At 34.2% G+C, this 13,211-nt stretch overlaps 1 protein-coding gene across 1 annotated transcript in view; it reads left to right on the top strand.

The window, feature by feature from the left end:
* Positions 1 to 13,211, top strand: part of ITSN2 (intersectin 2) — a 113,555-nt gene that overhangs the window by 69,169 nt on the left and 31,175 nt on the right. Inside the window, 7 exon segments of the mRNA XM_025045670.1 lie at positions 2,307 to 2,440; positions 3,453 to 3,550; positions 3,973 to 4,148; positions 4,444 to 4,588; positions 6,793 to 6,998; positions 8,946 to 9,010; positions 10,715 to 10,881. Of these exon segments, the coding sequence (XP_024901438.1) occupies positions 2,307 to 2,440; positions 3,453 to 3,550; positions 3,973 to 4,148; positions 4,444 to 4,588; positions 6,793 to 6,998; positions 8,946 to 9,010; positions 10,715 to 10,881 (991 nt within the window).

Here is a 13,211-nt window from a genome sequence, read left to right as displayed (position 1 = left end):
AATACTTAATTATATAGAATGATAAGACTAGGTATAGAATGCCATGTTGATGCAGTTCTCTGAGATACCACTGAGATATTTCAAGTGTCTCCATTTATAGCAAGGAGAAGTAAAACAGTTGTGTCTGAAGCATAGATCCATTCATTTGAGACTTCACATAATTTTTTTCTTTCATTAAAGGCCTGTTTCTAATATGTTCCTCTGTTTCTTTCAAGTTCTCTAGTGTCAGAAATTAATATAGTTAACAAAAATTGATGAGCCAACATTCCTTTGCCTTAGAGTAGTTACTGGGAAGGCGAGAAAGACACATTACCGTATAGCAGGCCTCTTAATGACTTCTAACACATTTTTATTGAGTGACAGCTATTGTCTGTGGTGCAGGTATGCTCTGGGTTACTCTTACTCCTAGATTCCTCATGTGTAATTCTAGTAAGATATTCAGACAGTGAAACAAGTATTTATAATACTTCTTACTCCAAGACTCTTCTACTTTTGTGGCCCCTAACAAGAGAGACTAGAATAATATAGAATTAGAGGCAATGAAGTTCAAACTAAGAAGGTTTTTATTTGCCACTTAATTTGTGCCATTTAACATTGCAGAATGAAACTGTGCAATAGCTAACACAGGTAGTCACTGTGTCAGAATTTTCTGTTGACACATGCAAGTATTTTGATATCTCCTCATTACTGCTCACAAATTCCTTTTAGGCCAACAGACCATATTAATAATACACATTTTCATTTCATTCTTCATCCTCTCCCATTATCGTACTGTGGTAGAGGGCAGAAATCAGAACAGAAGCACATGAAGGATCAGTTCTAAGAGCTGGGTCTTAGTATTACATCTTGATTTCTTGGCCATTTGCTCAGGTATATTTCCCTGTTGTTTCAAGCTACTGGTATAGGTTTTCACATTGTAGATGTGGCCTCTTGCCCTTTATCCAGCTTCTGAGGCATCTTCTGGTTCTGGACCAGTTTCTCATCTACTAACTCATACATAAGAAACTTTATCGAAATTTAATTTTATACTCTCTTAACTCTCTAGTCTTTATCTCAGTAAATATGTTGGGAGTACTCTAATAGTGGTGTTCATAATGCTATGGGAATTCAAATAAATACTATATTGGGTCTTCCTAGGCATGGGAGGGTGTCAGAGATAGTTTCTTGAGAAAGCGAGAAAGGGAATATTGATTGAAATTAAGTAAGGACTGCAGGAGAAGCGTAGCCCTCAACAGAGCCAGATGTCAGTTACACAAAGTGCTGGAGGAAGCAGTCTGTGAAGTGATAGAGGGTATAGGAGGATTTGCAAAGGGTTAAGAGGAAGCTAGTCATGGGATAATGAACCAGGAGTTTGAACAGTAAGAAATTTGGGGATGAAGAGAAAGGGTTGATAACTCAGTGGGTCTGCAGTTTTTGGAGTTATCCAGGATTTCCAAATTCCTCCAGGAATAGAGACACGGAATTTAGCCAAGGATTCTGTCTCGGTGGGGCATAAACGCCTGCAAATCCCAGGGATTTTTACTGTCTGTGATAGTGTGTGCTGAGACTTGGAAAAGCTACTAAATATACTGACAGCTCTGCCTCATAAAAAATATATGCAAGGAAGAACTATGGTGAGCATTAGTTCTAATACTGAAATGACTGAGTCTGATCACAGATTATCTTGACTAGCTAGAAACCAAGCTATTATATAGCTACATCATATGTCATAGAAATATGTACAGAAGCATGGACCTATAAAGAAAAAATGCTCTATTATCTAATGAATGAAAAAGACTTCGAAGTGATAACATAAAAAGTAGATAATCTGACCAGAGCATTTCCTATTTCTACAAAGTGACTGAACCCCAAACACAGGGATTAGGTAGGATGGTGGAATAAAAACTGGAAGGCAGTCTTTGTGCAGAATCTAGAGACAAGGGAAAGAAATTGAGATATCATTTTTAAATTTATTTTCTGAATCGTTGCATTTTAATTATTTTCCTCTTTTTTCCTTAGGTTTGGGAGTTAGCTGGCAGGAAGGAATTTGAGGGTGTGGGAAATTGTCAGTCATACTCTCCAGTTCATCTCTTTGTCCAAGGGTCCTCTCTTAATTAATTGGTTTTCCCTTTCATCCTGATCCCCACTGTTTCTACACACCCCAATAATATCTATTTGCTGTATAATAAATACATAATTATATGATTATAAATACATAAGAAATATGTAATATTCAATTCGTCAGGAGTAAGACTTTCTATTACATTTTTATTTTGTGTAAAAAAAATTTTAGGGCATTATGCAAACTCTTTTTCTTCTATTTAAAGGAAAGCAAAGCAAGGAAAAGAAAACTTATGGAGAGAAAATCTTAGAAAGGAGGAGGAAGAGAAACAAAAACGACTCCAGGAAGAAAAACCCCAAGAAAAAGTTCAAGAAGAGCAAAAAGCTGAGGAGAAACGATGTAAGGATAAGGATAAAAATATAGGATTTAATTTTTTTCTGAGACAGAGCAACAAGAAAAAAATAAAGATCCTGATGAGGTGGGGGGGAAGAAAATTAAAAGCAATGATAATATAAACCTTTTTCTAAACTAAAGTTGGATAAGAAGTAAGTAGGCTTATTAAAACAGACTGAGGGTAGAAATCTTAAAACATGGAGAAAAGATCATTATCGCTACCTATGAACAGACCATGACACGGTTTTTTATAATTGAAGTGTAAAGAGTTTTAAATATTTTATTCAACCAGTATAACTAAACTATTTTAATGAAACAATAGAATTTTAAGTCTTTGCACATTGAAATTTTCTCAAAACATATACTTTGTTTTTGATATATCTCAGAGTCCATTCCTAAAATCCTTTAAATATTATATCTCTCTTGGATGTACAAATCATTAAATCTTTATTAATGAGACAATATGTAGAAAATTTTATAAGCTAAAGCATTTATTTTACAAATGAACAAAGTAAAATATTTTTAATCTTATCAAGTCTAGTGTATTTGTGAGCCTTTTACTGTTTATCTTTTAGAACCATACTGACAAATCTATAGATCTTTCTTCAGTCAGCCCTGTTTACTTACTAACCTTCTCGTTTGTGACCTCTCTTTTTGTGCTCTTCTTCCCTGTTATCTTCTGACTTCACAGATTAAACTAAGCCTCTTGCTGCTTAGTCTCCTTCCAATGTGCACAGTTCAGCCTCCACCACTCCCACACCTTCCCTGAGATCCCTGCACATGGCACACCTGACAAGTTATCTCTCTGTTTTACTGCCTCCAGCTTAAGATGAACATTCTTGTTTGCTTTAATATTGATTCTATGACTATTTAAGTCCTAACAAGACTATACAAATGGATTTTCATTATACTATTTGATGCTCAATTTTTTTTTTTAATTTTAAGAGCTCTTTATTCAGTCATAGCAAAGATGCATGTATATGAAAGTAGCAAGTAATGACAATTATCTTCTCTTAAGGTGAGCCAGCTAGTGCTTTGGTGAATTACAGAGCATTATATCGCTTTGAAGCAAGGAGCCATGATGAAATGAGTTTTAATTCTGGGGATGTAATACAGGTAGGAAATAAAGTCTTTTTTTTTTTTGCATGAACAAGCTAAATACAATGTAATATATTACTTTATATAATACAGTAGTGCCTCTTTATCTGCAGTTTCACTTTCTGTAATTTAAGGTACCCATGGTCAGCCACAGTCTGAAAATATCAAATGGAAAAAAGTCCAGAAATAAACAATTCACAAGTTTTAAATTGTGTGCCATTCTAAGCAGCATAATGAAATCTTGCTTTATCTCGAGTAGGCCATGAATTATCCTGTTGTCCCACATTTCCATGCTGTATGCACTCCCCACCCATTAGTCGCTTAGTAGATATCTTGGTTATCAGGTCGACTATCTCAGTGTCGCAGTGCTTATGTTCAAGTCTGCATCTCTTTCCGTTACAAATATGTGGCTTTCTAACTACTTCTTTTTGTTTCCATAGGTTGATGAAAAAACCACAGGAGAACCTGGTTGGCTTTATGGTAGTTTTCAAGGACGTTTTGGCTGGTTTCCATGCAACTACGTAGAGAAAATGCCATCAAGTGAAAAATCTGTGTCTCCTAAAAAGGCCTTACTTCCTCCTTCAGTCTCTTTATCTGCTACCTCAGCTTCTTCTGAGTAAGTTTTTAGCTAACAATGGGGTTTGTATAGCTCTGCAAATGTATGAATACCTAATATGTATTTATGTCAACGTGCTTCTTAACCATATTATAATCTGTACTGGACTCTCCAAGAGTATCTCTTGTTCCAAATTTTATACTGAAATTTAGTAAATTAAAACATAGGTCAGTAGTTTGTGAATTTTTTTCCCCACAAGTTGTGTTTAAACACAGTGTATATTAAGATACATTGGTAGTACCTCATTCAATTCTAAACAATTAAGTATACTTATATCAGAGTGTTACATTTACAGATCACTTTCTTCAAATCAACCAGCATCAGTGACTGATTACCAAAATGTATCTTTTTCAAACCTAACTGTTAATACATCATGGCAGAAAAAATCAGCTTTTACTCGCACTGTGTCCCCTGTATCTGTGTCACCTATTCATGGACAGGTAAATATCTTTAATTTTTGTGTGCTTTATTCTTTGACATTGCTCCTAATTCATATAAAATAGAGTGAATATTTTTGTACAAAGGCATTATTTGCTCATTTAACTAGAATTTGTAGCATTTGGTTTTATGCTTATTCGCATGTGATGTGAAGAAATTATTACTTAGAGGTTTCTCAACAATTCATTCTCATAGTATCAAGTTGCTAGCAGCTAAGATTTCTAAGCTCAAAATAGCATATTTACAAATCAAATCTGATTATAGTGTTCTTAATTTGTTATTGTAAGAAGAGATTTGGGCTTGGGGGTTTTTGTTTGTTTGTTTTCTTAAGTCATTTGTGTGGGAACTGTATTATATTTAGCCATTGATTTAGATGTAAACATTGCAAGCATTGTTACATTAACATTGTTAGAAAGAAATTGCTGACTTCATCAGTATAGAGTCAAGTATGAGAAGTATTGTAATAAAGGTATCCTACAAAGTCTTGAGTGGTGTACAGAGAAGAAAGCATCTCATTTAATTTGTGGGAATTGGAGCAGGCTTCACAAAAGGCAAGGTATTTGAGAACCTTTGAAAATAAGCAAGATATCACCAAACAGAGAAGGAAAGTTATTCCTGTGAAAGAACAATTTGGGGAAAGTCATTGAGGCATGTCAACACAAGGAGTTTGCAGGAAACAGAATTCTTTATAGGGTAGCTAGAGTGCAGGATTCATGGAGAAAAGGTTTAAGAAGTGAAGTTAGAGCTAGGGATTGAGGTTTATGTGTGAAGTGTTTAATAACATGCTAAGTGACTTGGCAATAGAAAGCTTCTGAAGGTTTTTAAGAGAGGAGTTGAGATGTATATTTTAGGAAGATAACAGTGGTGGTAGTTTAGAGGCCACATCGGTGGAAGAAAGCAAAGGAAGGAAACTTGGTAAGGGAGGATATTACAATAGCTAAGTACCAGGAGCTGATGTGGTGAACCAATGTCACAGTAATGAAAATGTAGAGAAGAGGAGATGGATTTTAAAAAAGTATTCAGAATTGACATAAAATTCGCAATCCATTGCATGTGGCAAGGGAGGAAGAAGTTGGAGTTAAAAAAAAACCTCTTCAGGATCTTTAGCTTGAGTACTGAAAGGATGTTGCTGTCATTGTCTTGGGTATGCATTGCAGGAGGAGTGGGTTTGGTAGGTTCTAAACATGTTTATGTATTAGACTTGCAACTTAGGGATCTGTATTAAGGACATTCTGGTGGGAAGGCCCAGTAGGCAGTTTGATTTACAAGTCTGGAGCTCAGGAGATAAAGTTAGAATTAAGATATAGATTTCAGAAGTCATAGGTATAAATAAGATTGTTTAGGGAAATTATGTAAAACAGGAAAGGAAAGGGGCTGGACCAAAGAAAAGGCATTGATCACCAGGGAGTAAGCTTCAGGAGCTGCAAGGGTTTTAGTGGTGTCAGCACTGTTCAGAGATCAGAGAAAATAAGAGTTTGGAAGAAGTTTTTGGCTTTGATGTTACCAATGACCTTGTCAGGAAGAAGTTCATGGGTACAGAACCTACATTAGAATGGATGAGGGGTGAAATTGGAAAGCAAATTTAAGACTGTTCATTCTTTAAGAAATTTGGAAGTAGAAGTAAGTAGAAAAACATAGAGATCAAATATTCAAGAGAGGGACTTCACAGTGTTACAAAATATTTTTAGAAAATGGGAAGGCTTAATAGAAGATTTAGAGCATAGGTAAAGAGGTCAGCCTTGTCAACCGAACAAAACCACTCTTTCTTCTGAGAGAGAAGGAAGAAATAAGAATAAGAATACGAAGGAGAGACAGAAAGCAGAAAAGTGGAGAGAGGCTGAACCACAGCTCCATTCCTAGTGAAGTAAGCTAAATCCACTGCAGGGAGAAGACTGCAAACTGGAAGAGAGAGAAGGCTTGCAGTAACTCTGTCCCTTTTTATTCGTTCTGGGATACTTCCTGTTCCAGTGATATTTAATGCCAAGATGTTTCCTTGAATGGTAGGTGTTCAGTCTTTAATTTAAAAGACAGCTACTCAGATGATTGTCATAAATACTTTTAAATCAGTGGATTAGGGTTATCTTCAGTCACATTAGCAATAAGTCACCACCACACCAAACTGGTCTGCTGTTTAACTAGTAAGTATGTTATGTACTTGGAAACAAAGTATGGTGGTTTTTTTAATTTTGTGATTTTGTATTCACAGGGACAGGTTGTAGAAAACCTAAAAGCACAGGCCCTTTGTTCCTGGACTGCAAAGAAAGATAACCACTTGAATTTCTCAAAACATGATATTATTACTGTCTTGGAGCAGCAAGAAAATTGGTGGTTTGGGGAGGTGCATGGAGGAAGAGGATGGTTTCCAAAATCTTATGTCAAAATCATCCCTGGGAGTGAAGTCAAGAGGGAAGAGTAAGCATTTTTGTGTGTTTACATGGGGTGTGGATGTTGGTGTTTTCAGTAATGAGTCAGCCATAGTATGACTGACTGTACAATAAAATAAAAAGTCTATGTTTGAGTTTGAATATCAGAAAGATTGTTCCTAGAGTGAAAAAAGGCATAATTTATTTATTTATACCAGTTTTAGAATATCTTTTATTCTAGTTATTTTAGATTCCTAAAGTTTCCAAAGTGCTTAAAATTTTAGATCCATTGCTTTTTTGTGCCATCAGGTCAGTTAGCATAGTTTCTTTTCATTTCCTTTGGAGCATTTCTCCCTTGTTTACTGTAAATTGTCAGTATTTAAATAAATCTTTACTGAGGGCCTCCCTTTTGCTAAAGTGGGGCATTTTATCTCTGGCCCTCCAGAGTTCCTTGAAGATCACCTCTTTTGTTGCTCACAACACACTGTGTTGTAGTAATTTACTTTCTTGCCCACATCATAAGCTCCAAGAGGATGAGGTCCACCTCTTTTTTTTAAATTTGTTTTTCAGTTTTACCATAACTAGTGTAATGTTAATGCTTGATATCTGCTCAGTCATATCAACTCAAATGAATAAGGAGAGGAGGAAATGAATGAAAAAATGAACTTTCAAATGAACAAAAAGCAAAAACTATCTAGATAAGGTCTCTGGCCTTTATTTCCCACTCTGTAGGGGAGTCAGGTCATCAAACATCTTTAATATAAGGAAATAAGTATAGCTATGGTTAACTGTCTCTCATGTTTTATGTGGAAGTTGATCTAAATAGAAAAACAATCTGATTTAATGAAAAGGGGCTGGCCTTTGGAAATCAAAAGTCTCTGCTATTTTTGCCAGGCAATATGGAATAACCTGCTTGCTCTTCAGTTTTCTAATTGGTTGAATGAAAAGAATACACTAAATGATCTTAAAAAACCCTTTCAGTGCTGAGATTCTCTGTAACAATTTTTAGTTCAAATGCAGAAATTTACTTTTCTGACTTAGAAGTGTATAATGAGAACAGTAACAAGAATTACATGTGTATGCTGGCACTGTGCTAGGCCCTTTATGGGAATTACCTTATTTAAATTCCATAACATTTTACAGAGAAAACTTAAGCACAAAGACTTAAGTTTAAGTGCTTTTTAAGGGGCATTTTTTCCTAAGTTTTATTCAATTACTGATCTTTTCTAACAGATAAGACATGTAACTTGAAAACCTATGGTAAAGGAGAATTCAGCACTAGACAAGGCAGCCCATTCAATTGTTGCCACAAGTGGTAATAAGGTCCTACTCTATTTCCCTGAACCCTGCCTCAACTATGTGATTTTTCTCACAGACCCTGGGGAGGGAGCCCTGGTGCATCCTACACATGTCTAGTTTTTAGACTCCACAGTCTTCCAAATTTTTAAAAACAGTTTCCTGGGTTAAATTGGAAATTAAAGCTATTCTTGTCCTGAAATATAAAAATAAAGTTCTGTTACTTTTTTATTGTCTGGTGTTGCTCAGTGATATATTTACGTGTCTTTTTAAATGTAATGTGCTCTAAACGAATAGTGAAATTTATGCATTGCCCTTGTTTTCCCCTAAACTAAGCTATGTCCCTCCCATATATGCTTTACCAAATAACTGCCCATTTACCAATGCACTTGTGTCTTTTAAGATCCTTTAGAAAGGCAAAATATAGCACATTTGAAAAACTTTATAAATCATGTTGAAATTATTTTAATATATTAAAAAATTCAGAAGTTTGTAATTAGGCAGTTCTTAATCCACTAGGATTTTGTGTATGATAATATTTCTAGCCTTGGGTACTGAGATGGTTAATTTAATTTTAGAAAGCCCTAAAAGAATGCATTGCTAACTCCTGCAGTATTCATCAGATACCTTTGTTTTTTGCTTGTTGATGTCCTTTTTTGTTTAGTTGTTTTTTTAATCTGTTGATGTGTTTATTTGGCAGACCAGAAGCTTTGTATGCAGTTGTAAACAAGAAACCTACCTCTGCAGCCTATACAGTTGGAGAAGGTAAGCTTTAGACAGTTTGTAAATTAGATGGGAGTCACATTAGCTGCTGACTGATTATATGACTTCCCACAATTGTTTTTCTTTGCCTTGCTTCTGTCTTCAGTGTTAAAGTGAAATTAGTAAAACCTGCCTCTTTCCTACTTCACATGAATATTGAGGATATAGAAGAAAATAAGGCTGAAAATACTTGGCACTTTTAAAAAATCTCTACTATAAAAATTCACCATAAACTGCCTCAATAAATAAGACCATAAAAAGTATTGCAGTGAGATAACAGGAAGGTTTTTGTTTTCCTGTTAATATATATCCAGATTATAGATGTTTAAGATGTAAGGAAATTTTAGTATATTTAGTTGTTTACAATTGCATTTTAATTACAGTGTACCATTTAAATCATTAAGTAGGATTTGAAATCAGGATATACTTTATCATAATATTACAAAGAAAAATGGAGATATTGATATCTATTTGTAGTTTTTGGATTGTTTGACTAATAAATTATTTTGCTTTTGTTAATGTGCTGAAAAATTAAAAATTGTCTACTCTTTTGCAGACCTTTTTTAAAATTAATAGTTATATAGGTTTATAAATGAATTGTATGTGTCCATTGTAAAATTAGTTGAAGTACATTTTATGTTTATATTGCTCAATAAAATCAATTTACAGGTAAATTAAACAGTTTATTCAGTGTCTGTTACATTAGAGAGTCTGTGCTACAGCCTGAAATATATATACAAGGATGAATAAAACACAGCCTCCGAAGTGCTCACAGTAGAATGGGAAAAATTGAATAGGCATACAATTGGAGTAAATTCTATAATGAGGGAATATAACATAATTTTGAGTAGGACCTGTGAATCTACCAAGGTCACAATATTGAATTATATTAAACAATGAGTAGGGTCTTGCATTGTGACAAAGGAAGAGAAAGCTCTTGTGGACAGATGGAATGGCATGAGCCATGGTCAGTAATACTGGGAATGTGAATAGTAAATAGATGGTAGATGGTGTTTCTGGTCATCTCCAGTTTATGATATACAGATCAAATTCCATGTTGACAAATGTAAATGAAACTTGAAAGAGAAAGACTTCAAAAACCTGGTCATTTACTGCTTCTCCTAAAGTAGCAATCACAGAGACAAAAACCAAAGCCAATATTAAAATTTAGACATTTCACTTGAGGTCATACATTATCAGATATTTATTGAGCATCTGCCCTATGCCAAGTACTGGGTTAGGAGCTGGGTTGTTGTGATGAAAGTTAGCTTCTAGTACTGTCGTCATTTCTAGAACAGTGTATATAAAAGAATTAAAGAGAAAAGAATTTAACAGATTAAAATATATTTTGTGTAAGAAGATTAAGAAAGTCTTTTCATAGCGTGACTATAAAATGGAGATATTGATATCTATTTGTAGTTTTTGGGTTATTTTCTGTGATATGATGATGATGATGATGATGATGATACAATTGGGGGGAAAAATCCCCTGATAAAGCTTTATGGTAAATCAATCTTTTTCTAAGAAAATACTAAACAATTGTTCCATTCCTTTTTTCTATCTTAACATCTCTTTATATTAAGTTTCCTTAAGTGATAAGATCTTCTATAGTGAATTTACTCAAGATCTTGGAGATTAACATAACTTCTTTTTAACTTCTGTAATCTTACAACCAAAATTAGTTTCTTTTTACTTTGTTTTCTACAGAGTATATTGCACTTTATCCGTATTCAAGTGTAGAACCTGGAGATTTGACATTTTCTGAAGGTGAAGAAATATTGGTGACTCAGAAAGATGGAGAATGGTGGACAGGAAGTATTGGAGATAGAACTGGAATTTTTCCATCAAATTATGTCAAACCAAAAGATCAAGAGGTAGAGTTATTTTGGTACAGAAACAGAATCATTTCATTCTTGTTCATCAAGATTCATACTTAAAGCAAACTCATGAATATGGTTTTGGTCAGGCTACTTCAGTTACAAGGAAACCACTTAAGGTAGCTCCAGTAAAATAGAATTTATTATAGGGATGGATCCTGTTAGAGAAATAAAGGAGACAGGATTTCATGAAATTTTAAGAACAAAGGCCATAGGTACGGCTAGGCCTCATGATAACTGAAGTTAGGGAAGGGTTCCACATTCAGGGAGGTTTACAAGGAACCACCTTGAAGGAGTTTGTAAATCTTGACTTTACGGCTCTGACATTAATGTGACTCAGCCTACATTCTGTGTACCTTCCTCTTTTCATTCCACCATTAATACGGGATAGTGAAGCCGTTCCCAAACATTCTGGTTTCAGGAAACTTTTATATTCTTAAAATTATGGGGGACTCCAAAGAGTTTTTTTTTTAAAATATGTACACTATATTTAGTGACAGTTTCCATATTAGAAATTAAAACTGAAATTTAAAAAAATATTTCTAATTTATTTAAAAGCAAAATTAAACCCATTGCATGGTAACATAAATACCTTACTTTTTATGAAAACAACTGTGTATTTTCCCTGAAAAAAAAAAAAAAGTGAAATGAATGGCATTGTTTTATATTTTCGAAAACTTCTTTAATGTCTGGCTTAATTAAGATAGCTAGATTCTCCTATCTGTTTCTATATTTAGTCTGTGGCAATACAGTCTTTCGATTGAAATATATGAAGAAAATTCAGCCTCACACAGAGATTGGGAAGAAACAGAGAAGTATATTAATAACATTTTCAGATATCTGTAGATTTTTTTTTTAATATTACCACACCAAAACTTGACAAGTATTACGTTGTTATAAATTAATTGCAACATGGAATCCGAAGCCATATCACTGGACATTTCTTATTGTTATATTAAAATTCACCAGTCTGTTCTACACATTTGACAGGGTTATTTACCCATGCGTGGTGTAGTAACATTATTCATTAGTCATTTGGAAAACAGTAAATCACTGAGTTATGCACATATTCCCTGTATTAACACATTCATCATATAATATTTAAAGAATCACATTATCACCACGGATCTTATAGAAAAATCTTTAAGTACTTTAAAACTGTCAAGCTCATGGTGGTAAATAAAAGTTTTCCTTGAAAGCTTGAATTTTATCATTGGCAAAAATCCTATCAGCTGCTTTCCTTGGAGTAATAGGCTTACTTTATTCATCTTTGAGACAGTGTCTACTAACTAAATCCCAAGTCTGAATAATTTGTCATTCACTTGTTTTTTCAAGTAAGAATGTTGATTCATGAAAAACCTAGTTTAGCTCACAAGTGCTTTTCTTGAGACAACCGTTGTACTTCATTATACAGCAGAAATGGTTTAGGCACATTTCATTTAGTCACAGAACTTTTGAGGTACTTGAGGATTAAGATTTAATAAATTGTTTTACTACTAGATCAAGGACATTCTTAAGTGAAACTGGCTTTGTCTTACTATGAACACATGGATACTATGACTACTAGTGTAATTTGGCACCACTGCCATGATTTGTACTAAGGCATCAGCAACTTTAATGGAGGTTGTAAATGTCAATACAGTGAAAAAGGCAAATAATGTCTTAATACATTATGAAAATCATTTTTATCTCCTAGATCCCTTTAAAGGGGCTCAAAGTGTCCCCCGACCTGGGATCCCAAACCACATGTTGAGGACCATTGAGACTAGCTGGATTGACTTCTGGCTCTACCACTTAGAGGCTAGGTGACCTTAGACAAATTACTTCATCTTTCTTTGCCTCATTTTCCTTCTATGCAAAATGGAGATAATTGTAATAGTGTTATTATGAAAACTCTCTAAGTGAATATAGGTATCATTCTTAGAACAGTACCTATTACATAGTAAGTACTCAAAAACATAGAGTACTCAAAAAAATAAAAGTATTCTTGACTGCCATCAACTCTGCTTCAGTACTTTTACTACAACTGTGTTCACTAACAGAAAAAAATTTAACTCCTTCTCTTTTCTTTGCTCATATTCTTAAAAAGAGGAAACATGGTTGGTCCAGCTTATCCTGTAAAGTCAAGTAGGTCATACTTGCTAGGGTATGGATTTTTTGTTCTTAGGTTCAGGGGGAACATAACAAAAAAAATAAAAAATTAAAAACATTGCCTCCTGTGCAGCAGGAGCAAAACTCACATATGCCTTAACATATCCAAGTCACACAGGTTGTTTGCTAACCCCATTGATACATTGATGTATTTGGCCTAGATCTTCATTTATAAT

This window comes from Pteropus alecto, unplaced genomic scaffold (genome assembly GCF_000325575.1).
Source record: "Pteropus alecto unplaced genomic scaffold, ASM32557v1 scaffold61, whole genome shotgun sequence".
Lineage (NCBI taxonomy): Eukaryota > Metazoa > Chordata > Mammalia > Chiroptera > Pteropodidae > Pteropus > Pteropus alecto.
Note: the sequence above shows the minus strand (reverse complement) of the source record. Positions and strands in the feature narration are given on the sequence as shown.